Source organism: Pezoporus wallicus, unplaced genomic scaffold (genome assembly GCF_028554395.1).
Source record: "Pezoporus wallicus isolate ANWC-B61680 ecotype Strahan unplaced genomic scaffold, APGP_CSIRO_Pwel_v1 contig_7485, whole genome shotgun sequence".
Classification (NCBI taxonomy): Eukaryota; Metazoa; Chordata; class Aves; order Psittaciformes; family Psittacidae; genus Pezoporus; species Pezoporus wallicus.
Window position 1 is genome coordinate 1,144 of NW_026641901.1, and position 12,016 is coordinate 13,159.

A 12,016-nucleotide genomic window follows, 5' to 3' on the forward strand; every position below is an offset into this window, starting at 1 on the left:
ATGTGGTTAAATAGTTATGGGTTTATGCTCGTGGAAAGCAATGTTTGGCAAATGTTAAACTGGTTTGACAAACTCTGTAGACCAGCGCTGCTGCCAAGAGAAGCATCCCCATTACTGCCTGTCTTTCTGCTGCACCATACCTTTACAGGCACAGTTAAATGGATGGTAAACAGGAATTTGCGCTGCTGAAAACTTAACATTCTTCCCTTCCCTCCTCCTTTGCAGAACTGTTTTTTCAGCTGCAGTAGTTTTCTAGTGTAGTTCACTATGGACTCTTCAAACACCTGCTGCAGAAGAAAGTTCTGAGAAGAGTCAGGGAAAGGCAGGGTTGTGTCTTCTGGCAGCTCTGACCACTGAAGGTGGTCAGCCAGCCACAGCCCCAGGGCTGGTTACTTGGCAGCCACAGGGGTATGGGTAAACAAATGTAACCTTTTCCAGGGTTTCAATCTTTGCTCTTTTCTGAAGAAGATCAATAGCTATTTAGTCCATCTCAGTGCTAAGTCAGCTACAACGGCCAAAGTGCCTTTACAATAGAGGTGATGACTCCAGATTATTCTGTGGTGGAGCAGAAGAGAAGCACTTGTATGGTCAGCGCTGCTAAGTCTCACGACGCAGTGGTGAATTCTCACACTGCTAAGACAAGGCTCATAGAAGAGTCTTTGAGTGTACTCTTTGTTATAACTCTTCATGAAATTTTTAAAACATCTTTCTCCTCAGCATGTCACTTCTTTCTTTTTTAAGCTTTTTGCTTGTTTTGCCACCACAGCTTCTATTTACCCAATCTTTTTTATACCATTAGTGCTTGATCTAGTGACTGCTTTTCTTGAGGGACCTTGTGGTATTAATATTGGTAGAACTGAGTGTCAGAGTTCCCCCCAAATGATTAATATACTAAGGTAAATCTGTGATGTGGCATGTATGTTGCAGGTTTTTTTTGTCAGCATTAGAACAAGCAGTTGTGGTTCTGGCATTAGCCTTGCAAAAAGAAAAAAAAAAAGTTAAGTTTTATCTGTAATTGATATTTCTTAATACAATAGCTGCTTTCCTTGTTGCTGAATTAAGAGTTTTCTCTGGCTACTATTTTTGATAGTGAAAAGCAAGAACTGAGGAGAAAAACCATGAAGGTATTGGTTATTGGCCTTGGAGGGTAAGTATTAGCAATTAAATTTCCTCTACATCTAAAGACTGGTCTTCCTTTCAGAATGAAGTGATGTAATCTCTATTTCTGAATGAATGGGGGTTGGAACTAGATGATCTTCTGGTCCTTTCCAACCCTAATTATTCTATGATTCTGTGTTTTTTCAAAGTGTATTACAAATACAACATGTAATGGTCTCAGCTTATAACATGTAACCCTCAAAAAAGCAGTTAAATGTTGTCTCTGAGATCTCAGGTACCACCTTTGTCTAACCTCTTTCCTGGCACTGCTAGATTTACTGTCTGAAAGCTATTGAATCCTTTCAGAGTTAGCTAGTATTTAATGGGAATAAACTTTTTTGGGGGTGAGATTTAAGGAGGAGGATTGTTTGTTTGTGTCTAACTATACATAAATATGTGTGTTAGCATGTACATATGTTTAAAATACTTATTTTTGTCTTGATGCATTTTTTCCTGTTTTCTAACTCAGTGTAACAAATGGGGGGAAAACAACACTGGCAGAAAAGCTTAAGAAAATGCTTCCCAATTGTGATATAATCTGTCAAGATGACTTCTTTAAGGTAACTGTACTGATGGAAAAACCTGATAGGTAAAGGTAGACTTGCGTAGGTTTTAATATAACTTCTCTTTTCAGTTCCCCTAGTGATAAACTTTTAAAATTGATGCTGCTTAAAATAATGTTAACTTCATGAGAAAGAGAAATAAAATGAGCACTGGGGTAATTGAACTTTCAGTAGCAAGAACCACTGAATATACTCAGCAAAAAGAAGTCCGTTGTCTTCTTTGATCTTTTTCAAGATACTTTGTGATAATGAAGTTAATGAAATTTTGTTAACTTTACACCTGTATAGCAATTGGTAGTTCTTTGTCTCTAAAATCAAAACAGAAGGACAACTTTTGCATTGACATTGGAGTTGTTTGTTAAGGATAGTGAAGGAGCTCTTATTTCTGAAGTAAAGCTCTAATGAACTTGTCAGGTATGACTGGGAGAATTTCTTGTTCCAGATTAAACAATATTTTTGTGTTTGTATTCTGTTTTAACAGTTTTATACAGCATTTTAATTTTGAAGATAAATTTAATCACTTGGGATACAAAAGTGTATAACCCCCATGTTTGTGACTGAAAAGTGTGTATCTGTGACAGTGGTCATAAAAGCAGCCTTGAAAATACTCTTTTTTTTTTTTTTTTTTTTTTGCTTCTTCAGCCAGAGTCTGAAGTAGAAACAGATGAACGTGGATTTAAGCTGTATGATGGTCAGTAACTTTGATGCATTGCTTTGAATATTGTACTGAAATTCTCTTATGCCTAGCTTCAGCACTTCTTACTCTCCACTGAGTGTCTTTCATTGTCTTATTCCAAATCAGTCAAAACTTGGATCTGATCCTGACACCATTATTTCGTATCAGATCACACACAGAGACCAGATGAAGTTCATGGTTAATTCTGGCTCAGTGTGCCAATTTAATTTTATAAACTTCTAGATCCAGATCCACTTTAGGCTAGTGCTTTGGTTCAGGTCATATCTAGTTGTGAAGAGTTGCTTATTGGCTAATCTCCGTGGATACTTGATGGTCACAAAATGTATTACTCAGAATATTGGCCAGACCCTTAAATTGTCTCTGAAAACTGACTCTTTCTCAGCTATGCAGTCTTTAGCTCAATTTCTAGACTTCATGAAATTGGAATGTGAAACTGAAGGGTTAAGTTGGACATTCTATTTCAAGTCTGTAGCTTTAATGCTGCTCTTAAAACCTCCTCTAAAATGTGTTTGCTCTTCTGTTACCCAAAAGCTGTCTTCTCTATACCTTTCAGTACTTACTCAGTATGTTCTTACATGTCTACAGACAAAACAGGTGCTACATTGTGCTGTTTTGCATTCTCCTTTCAATTCATCCATCCATCCCCACCTTCCAAATACCCGAACCCAATAAAAACTCAAAGCAAAATGTTTTCAGCTCCTGCTCCCTTCACCTGTGTCAGTGACAATTGTCAGAAGGGTACAGGTCTCAGGGTAAGTAAGTTTTTTTACAAGTTTTGCGGAATATGGGAACGGTCCCTTCTGTTTCTGTTGTCAGGGAAAGGCTATGAAGTGTGTTCACACACCTTCTGGTGCTACAGAACTCAGAGAGACCACCAAAATATCTCAGTCCTGGTGAAAGCTTTAGTTTCAGGGTATCATCAGTTGCAAACATGAAACTACTCATATGTGTGAGAGATATTTGGAGGTAATCCTGTTCCCTTTCATTTAGATTTGTATGTAGATTATTTGATTCTTACCAACTAACCTAGGTTTTGAGGGCTTTTTAATGTTTTTTTTTAGGGATGCCTAACTTTCTGTTTCCATCCAGTACTTGATGCCCTTTATATGGATGAAATGGTGAAAAGTATTCGCAATTGGATGAAAAGCCCAGCAAGCTCAGGTGTTGTGACAGAAGAGCCACAAAATACATGTGACAATCTGAAAAATACAGATGTTGTTTATATTTTGATTGTTGAAGGCTTTCTGCTATACAATTATGAGTAAGCAGTAATATGTAACCTGGTATATTAAAGCCACATTAAAAAGGAAGACGGAACTAAACATGTTATTATCTTAGGCCACTTAATGAACTATGGAATAGAAGATATTTTTTGACCCTTCCTTACGAAGAGTGCAAAAGGAGAAGGAGGTAAGTTGCTGCTCATGGAGGGTGACTGTGCCCCCTAACCGGGACTGGTTCTTTTATACTGGTTTTATTTTGGTTCTTGCAAAGTGTAAGCTATTAACATCATCTGTCCTCTGTGATTCACAGGGAAGACTGTGTGGGTATTTAACGAACATTAACAAAAGCATGCTTAGATGGGGGAGGGGTTGTTTTGGTTTATGGTTTAGTTTGGGGCTTTTTATTATCATTATGATTTATTTATTTATATTAGAGCACAGAGATACTAAAATGTTTTAGAAACACTACAAAAACAACTTGTCCAAATAAATGATTTTAAATTATTTAGATTACTGACTGCATATTGGAGTTAAACCATGTTTAAAATGAGAAACAGTTTAAAAAATACTAAGCAGTCTTATCTTTGGTTGACTATAGCACATGATGATTATTGCTAAAGTAACAATATTCTTGTGCAGTTTTAGTGTATGCTTTGTTTAGAGTGTGCACTATTTGCACCTTATATCTTGATTATTGAGCCAATGTCTGAATTGTCTACAAATCTGGCACAATACTGTGTGCTTGGAGCAGCAGATGTGCACACAGTCAGAATCTGCTGGCTGAGGGAAGAAATCTGCTGGAGAGGATTTGGTTGATTTCACTTTGTTGGTTTCTCATTAGACTCACCTTTAAGCACTTTAGTGTCCAGGCTGAATGATGGATGTGACTAGGCAAAACCCCTAGTTATTTAAAACTTGGAAATCTGTATACTGAATATTTCAAAAAAAACCCTGAAAAACAACAAACAACAAAACCCCCCAAAAAGTCATTTGGTTTGGTAACCATGCCAAGTGCAAGGTCCTGCACCTGGGTTGGAGCAATCCCAGGCACAGCTACAGCTGGGGCAGAGAAGAGATTCAGAGCAGCCCTGTGGAGAAGGACTTGGAGGTGTTGGTCGATGAGAAGGTGAACGTGCACCAGCTTCAGTGTGTGCTTGCAGCCCAGAAAGCCAACCGTATCCTGGGCCGCATCAAAAGGAGCGTGACCAGCAGGTCGAAGGAGGTGATTCTGCCCCTCTGCTCTGCTCTCGTGGGACCTCACCTGGAGTATTGTGTGCAGTTCTGTTGTCCTCAACATAAAAAGGTCATGGAACTGTTGGAACAAGTCCAGAGAAGGGCCATGAGGATGATCAGGGACTGGAGCACCTCCCCTATGAAGATAGGCTGAGGAAGTTGGGGCTGTTCAGCCTGGAGAAGAGAAGGCTGCGTGGAGACCTCATAGCAGCCTTCCAGTATCTGAAAGGGGCCTATAGGGATGCTGGGGAGGGACTCTTCATTAGGGACTGTAGTGATAGGGCAAGGGGTAACGGGTTAAAACTTAAACAGGGGAAGTTTAGATTGGGTATAAGGAGGAAGTTCTTTACTGTAAGAGTGGTGAGGCACTGGAATGGATTGCCCGGGGAAGTTGTGAATGCACCATCCCTGGCGGTGTTCAAGGCCAGGTTGGAGAGAGCCTTGGGTGACATGGTTTAGTGTGAGGTGTCCCTGCCCATGGCAGGGGAGTTGGAACTACATGATCTTAAGGTCCTTTCCAACCCTAACTATTCTATGATTCTGTGATTCTATGTAACACTTTCAGTACAGCTTAAGTTACATGTAATACCTTTTTCAATTAAACAAAATCCCAGACCCACAACTTTTACCTTATCTTAAATGTAACTTGATTGGCAGAAATAGGTAAGTTAGCAAGAGTCTGTATCACAGATTGTATTAAAACAAAGGAGCCTCCTTTGCTCCAATATTCATACAGTCTTTTTTTTTAATTTTTATTTTGGATAGATGCTGTTATTAAATTAGCTGACACGAGGGGGAAATGTAAAAGCAAATATATTTTTGTGTAGCACCAGAGTCTATCAGCCAGCAGATACACCGGGTTACTTCGATGGACACGTATGGCCTATGTATCTGAAATATAAAAGTGAATTGGAAGAGAATGCAAGTAACATTGGTATGGTATCCCTAATTTTAAACTTAGAAAATGCTGAAGTGTGGCGCTTACACAGTTATCATTGGGCTGTGGGTTGGTTTTTTTTTAATAGGACAAAGTTCTCTTTGTTTTTGTGGCACTTGGACAGTAAATTTAGGTCTTTTGCTATTTTATTTTTTAAGTCTATATGGGAGTTGGATTTTTTTAATAATAAAAGTTACAAAGTTAAAAAAAATACGAAGCTTCTGGTTACTAAGCCCATTTAACAAGCTATTATTTTAAATGGCACATTTGTATGGTGTATGTAACGAGCTAGCACATATATGTGTGGCTAAATAGGAAGCTTCTGAGGTGACAGCAGATGCATTGTCAGGGTTCTTCAGATCATAACTGAAATCCTGGTTAAGTCACTTAAGACACTTCCTAGTGTCTTACATATGACTGTGCACTACAGTCACCAGTCTTGCATGTGAAGTTTCAAAGCTGCGCGTGCTGATGAGGCGCCACCATGAGCTTGTGTAATGTTCACAGCTATACAGCTCTTGGACTGCCCACTGGGAGAATTCAAGTGGCTACTTCATCAGCACACACATCTTACTGTGCAGTGAGAATGGAAACTGTGATGCCTTTCCTTGACTTGCCAAAACCCTAAAGCTGAGGAATAACCTGAGGTCTTCGACTGCATGGGCACCCTTATTCTACTGTCCTAATGTTATTACCATTTTTTAACATCTAGAACAAGCTTGTGAATGAAGGAAAGGGAGGTACTGTTCTTGGGGTTTATTTTTTCATCTCTTCTGATGGCACTCACAGGAATACCAAAACCTTTGCCAATTGCTATTAAGAAATAACTGGCACAGAACTCACGAAAACTTTCTTTCATCTTTCTTAGTTTATTTGGATGGAACAAAATCCCAAGAGGAGCTTTTATCCAGTTTGTATAGTGATATAATACAGGAATTAAAAAAGCTGAGGGAAGAAAGTAAGTAATGTTACTGGAAATTGAATGTGCTTATTCCATTCCATGTTAACAAAAAGCTAATCCTTTTATATGAAAATACTGCAAGGATTATGTAGATCTATATCCCCTTATGTATCACACACAGTCCTTATACATGTTTGCCCATTACTTTAAGTCATCATAAGCTATAACTTTTTAAGTTCCTTGAAATTGGATGTTCTGAAATAATAGGTGGATCCAGTGCTATCTAATGATAAAATATTAAAAAAAAAGCGGGGAAGCGAAGGAATATGGGGCAAAGCATTAGTGAAAACAGATGTGTTGTTGGTATTAGTTTCTAATATACAGTGATGTCACGTGCAAACATGTGTTGTTGGTATTAGTTTCTAATATACAGTGATGTCACGTGCAAACATGTGTTGTTGGTATTAGTTTCTAATATACAGTGATGTCACGTGCAAACAGATGTGGTGTTGGTATTAGTTTCTAATATGCGGTGATGTCACGTGCAAACTGAGAAATGACACTACAGGTTGAATTTATGGTTTTTATCTTTTAGATCAGCAGGTCACAGTATGATAACATAGAAAGCTTGGGTTCTGTCTGATGCGAATTGGAAGCCCCAAGACTGTCGTATTTGGCAAGCCAACCAACTGAGCAGATGTTAATGTATGTTTATAATACTCATTCAGAGAATACAAGTAGATTTGTAGTGATTACTGAGTCTGTAAGCCTCAGGTATTGTTGAGTAATATTAACACTGCATTATTATTGAGAATTTCTTTAATCAGTCATGCTTTGGCTGACCTTTGTTTGAATGTGTACATTTTACAGAATATAAACATATTTTTGTATACAAAACTAAACTAGAAAGATGCAGTTCTTTTGTATTAATAAACATATTTGAGCATGGGTCAGTACAATTTTAAATGTTCATATACAAAGGACAGTGATTAATTTTATGAGCTGCTAATCACCAATAAGCATGGTTAGATGAACTGGTTGTATGTTGTGGCAGCAGTAAGTTGAAGATGGTATGAAGTGTTACACTGCTTACTCAGTAACAGAAACTGTTATTGAATATATAACCGAACTTACTTGCTAAACACCTCTGGTGTTTGCCAAGTAATTTTTAATTTTTATGTTGTATGTTGGTTTGAGCAGTTAGGAGTGGGTATTTAAAAAAATCCAAACAAACCTGAAGAGAAGTCAGGTTGTTGGGAAAAGATGGGGGAACAATATGGAGGCTAGAATACAGATGCATTGCTAATGACATCAAGTACATGTACTGTGTGAAAATCAAGGACTGGGGTGGCAGAGACTACTACAATAAATGTGCGCATCACGGAGGAGGAAGAGGGAAGAAATAATTCTGGTTAATAGTCATAGCTCAGGTTGAAATTACAGTAACAAATGTATTCAGAAAGCAGCCTGTGAAATGAATGTTGAAGCTTTTTTGTAGAATTTGTGTATTTAGATAAAATAGAAAACTGGAAAGTTTAATCATTTATGGTGGCTGAATAATTTATGAACTCTTACATTTTCTTTGAAAACTTACCAGCTAGAATAGAAATCAAGCCACAGACATGAAAAGCAAACAATGGCTATATATATATATGGGCTATATACTGTGTGTCAGCTGAACTGATCAGTGATTGAAATGTAATGCTTTATTGTTAACAGTATTAAGGGTCATAAACCTGTATATATAAAGAGTTTGTTAAAAGAGTAGAGCTGTGTGAAGCTTCTGTTTCAGACAAAGTGCTTCCAAGTACTATTTTGTATTATAATTTTGCAGTAAAAATACTTCAAGAGAGATTTGATGGGCTGTCTGACTTTCAACTGTATTTTTGGTTCTCTTTCCCTTTGGAAGGGGGCAACTGTGAGAGATTAGCTAATACTTGGATGGTTCCAGGGGGTTGACCTTGGGTAGCTACCAGGTGCCCCCCAAGGTGCTCTACCACCTGCAGTACATCAGCAAGTTCACTAATGAGCAAAACAGGGCATTACATAAGTGTAACATGTTAATCAGTGCAGATTGTATTACCCACCCTTACAGTGCTTTCCCTTGAGCTTCACCCTCTGGGAGGGCTTCACTGTGTTAGGTCCCCATTTGATTAGTGTCTGTGTTCCTGAGCTCCTATGCTTCTTAAAGCTATGCTTTCCTTAAAGCCAAAGGTTTCATTGCTGATCGCTGTACCTTGTCCCTGTGGGATCCACACCTGCTTTTTGGTTATAACACCACGGTCTTCATCATGGGCTGCAGGGGAATCTCTGCTCTGGCACACGGCGTATCTGCCCCTGCTCCTTCTTCACTGACCTTGATGTCTGCAGAGCTGTTTCTCTCACATATTTCCACTCCTCCCTCAGTTGTTCCTGTGCAGTAACTTTTCCTCTTTCTGAAGTGTGTTATCCAAGAGGTGCTACCATGGCCACTGATGGGCTTAGCCTTGGTCAGAGGTGGGTCCATCTTGGAGCCCACTGGCACTGGTCCTATCAGGCAGAAGGGAAGCTGTTGGCATCTTACAGAAGCCACCACCCCTGCAGCCCCCCTGCAACCAAAACCTTGCCCCACAAACCCTATACAGTGGGTGAAGGGAAGAAATTTTTTATTCTTGCTTTTCCCATCCCTGCATGACACTTAGATGTGTCTGGGTCCCCTTTGATAAACTTCTTAAGTATTTTCTTACATGGAGAAATGTCTGAGTAGAAATTAAAGTGATCATGTTGGTTCCAGAGGAACACAAGGTATCCTTTTATGATTTGAAATGGATAGAAAGTAAAGGGTTAAGATTTAATGGGCTGATACCATGCTTTCTGAAGTAGTCCAACACTACTCCAGTGGCAAGGAGCTCAGGAGCTCAGTTTTGTGAAATCCTTCTGTTGTCCCAAAATCAGGGTCCTTCATACAGTTTACAGAGAGGAGATTAACACACAGAGTGGAGATGTTTATTTTGTCTCTATGCAGACATGGGTGCTTTGGTGGTAACTCCACAAAGCTGGCACACCCTCAGTCTGCCAGATGTCCACTTTATGTTTCAAACAGTGAAAATCAGTATTTTCCATATACGTAAGAGTGTAACTACTGTCATTGGCTTTTTCATTCTCTCCTCTGTTTAAAGGCACAGTATATATTTATTTCACCACGTGTTCCTTGAGGAAGGGTCTCTGTGAGCAAGGGTCTCTTTCTCTCAGGCGGTGTGATTTTTAATGAACCAAGTTTAGGAACACAGTTACCTCCTGTTTGGCTAGGCTTTTCAAAATTAATTCTGCCTTCCTAATCTTTCTGGTTACTCTTTTTCTGATGCAGATGGTTCATTTGTCAGTATCCTGCCTCTCCTCAAAGTCTATGAGCTTGTAAGGAAACTGTTTTTCCTTGCCACATGTTTCTGTTCAGTTCTAAACTGAAGATTTTCAAGCCTGCACAGACTGTCCTTTACAAAAATCTTAACTTCTTCATTGCCAGGTAACACTTCCATGGGCAAAAGGAGTAGATGTGCTCCAGTACAGATTTATGTATTTGTGATATATATCATTTATCAGAATATACATGGTATTGAGCTTGCAATTCAGCAACTTGTAGTTACAGCTCAGGGCAGAGATCTTTAAGAATTTTTCTGAAACAATCCCCATGGTGCAGGGCTGCATCAAAATATTACATACACATCTTATGGGTGTTGTGAACAAAACAGGTGGTGCTGTTTGTTCGTGTGTAAAACTGGTGGACCCAGATTTTCAGTATTGTGCAGTTCTGGTTGCTACATCTGGAGGAAGTCCATAGTGGAGTTAAAAGAAAGGCAAGTTAACAGGATCAAGGGAACAGAGCAGCCACTTTGTCAGGAGAAGTGAAAAATGCTGGAAGCTGTCATTCTGGAGAGGAGAAGGCTGAGGTGAGAAAAGGGCAAGGTTTACAAAACCTTGAAAGCTTTGAGTCAAGTGGATGCAGAACTAGTATTCACCAGATTGTATGAATACTAGTTTTAGGGGACATTCCTTCACTTGAAACAGATTGACCAATTCTATTAAGGTGGTATTTCACACAGCAGACTTCTGAGATTTAATGCCATAGGAGGCAGACAGTACCAGCAAGTTCAAAAGGGAAGATTCATTGACCCCAGCACATAAGAATCAATAAAAGAAACAGGCAGGGCTCTACCATGGATGGGAAGTCAAAACTGGCCAGGGTCACCCATGGTGCTTAAACTGCATGTTTTCTTCATCATTGCTACAGGAACTCACCTTAGGGAGAAAAGACAATGATCTCTTCTGAGTCTCTTTGGGAAATAAAGTCTTTCAGGTGCCGTTATAAAGTTGGTATATTGGTAGAATGCTTTTGCTTTTAAAGTAGTACAGCCCCTGACAGGAAAAATCTAGTTTGCCCCTAGCAGTTGCCTTTTCACTGCCAGGGCTGAGCACCCTGTAAAGAAAGTAGTTTGGGAGAGCTGCAGGGCGGGAGGAAAGAGTGGGCTTTTGGAAGTGGTATCTTCTGCTGGCTGCAACTTCAGGCTATCATAGCAGAAGGAAAGCTTTGATAAGTGTCTTGCATGTTTAGAAACATGGTAATAGAAAGGATGGTGGTCTACGTAAGTCTAATGGCTTATATCTAAGAAGGACTGAAATGCAAGTACAGGTTTAGATTGATATCAAGGTGATTTCTTCATGATGTCAAAATAAGGGAAAGAACATGACAATGTAGTCACCATGAACACTGATGCAGTTGGAACAAATTTTTTACCTTGAAGAGCTGTTGCTCCTCTAACCTTCAAAGTCTAAAAGCTGTTATTTCTGATGTTTACACTGTGTATCGATTCAGATGCTGGTTTTGTCTCACAGACACACACACACACACACACATTTTTGAAAAATGGGGACCAGCCTGGTGGTTACTGATACGAAAACGATTCTAAATCGAATTGTTGAAGGTGCGGTACAATGTTTTATGATGTAATGTATAAGTAACTCAATGAATATGTATGTAGTCTAATGAATATGTATATTTAGGGACAATATAATCACAGCCTGGCTGATGCTCAGGAGAGACACGCTAGAAGCAGCTATTCCCTGTGTCTCCAGGCACCGCAATAAATACCTGCTTCTCAACTTTGTTGGCCAGTTCCTCGAGATTTCTCAGAATCAGTTTCCTATGTTCTGAAACTACTTCATGTGCCCTTCAGAACAACACCTCTTTTGTCCATCCAGCTGAGGATGATGTCTGATGGTTTATCTATGGCACTTGCCACTGAGCATCTCTGTAGTCAGAACCATCCA

General features: G+C 39.2%; 1 protein-coding gene across 3 annotated transcripts; it reads left to right on the top strand.

Moving 5' to 3' along the window:
• The first annotated feature begins 602 nt into the window (after positions 1-602).
• On the top strand, positions 603-9,546 carry NMRK1 (nicotinamide riboside kinase 1). 3 transcript variants are annotated; one of them, XM_057425804.1, is made up of 8 exons: positions 603-1,147; positions 1,628-1,718; positions 2,364-2,412; positions 3,480-3,679; positions 3,757-3,828; positions 5,702-5,808; positions 6,680-6,769; positions 7,308-9,546. In XM_057425804.1, exons 3-8 carry the CDS (start codon positions 2,386-2,388, stop codon positions 7,325-7,327), a joined length of 516 nt encoding a protein of 171 aa, XP_057281787.1. In that variant the 5' UTR covers positions 603-1,147; positions 1,628-1,718; positions 2,364-2,385; the 3' UTR covers positions 7,328-9,546. The 3 variants fall into 3 exon arrangements, with proteins under 3 accessions (XP_057281787.1, XP_057281785.1, XP_057281784.1); XM_057425801.1 differs by having other exon boundaries at positions 607-1,147; positions 3,508-3,679; XM_057425802.1 differs by lacking the exon at positions 2,364-2,412.
• Positions 9,547-12,016: the final 2,470 nt, after the last annotated feature.

Excerpts from the sequence above, each read along its gene's own strand:
- NMRK1 (XM_057425801.1), top strand. The coding sequence starts at position 1,119 with ATGAAGGTATTGGTTATTGGCCTTGGAGG. Across the intron at positions 2,413-3,507 it reads TGGATTTAAGCTGTATGATG|TACTTGATGCCCTTTATATG; the intron begins GTCAGTAACTTT and ends GTTTCCATCCAG. Across the intron at positions 6,770-7,307 it reads AAAAAAGCTGAGGGAAGAAA|ATCAGCAGGTCACAGTATGA; the intron begins GTAAGTAATGTT and ends TTTATCTTTTAG.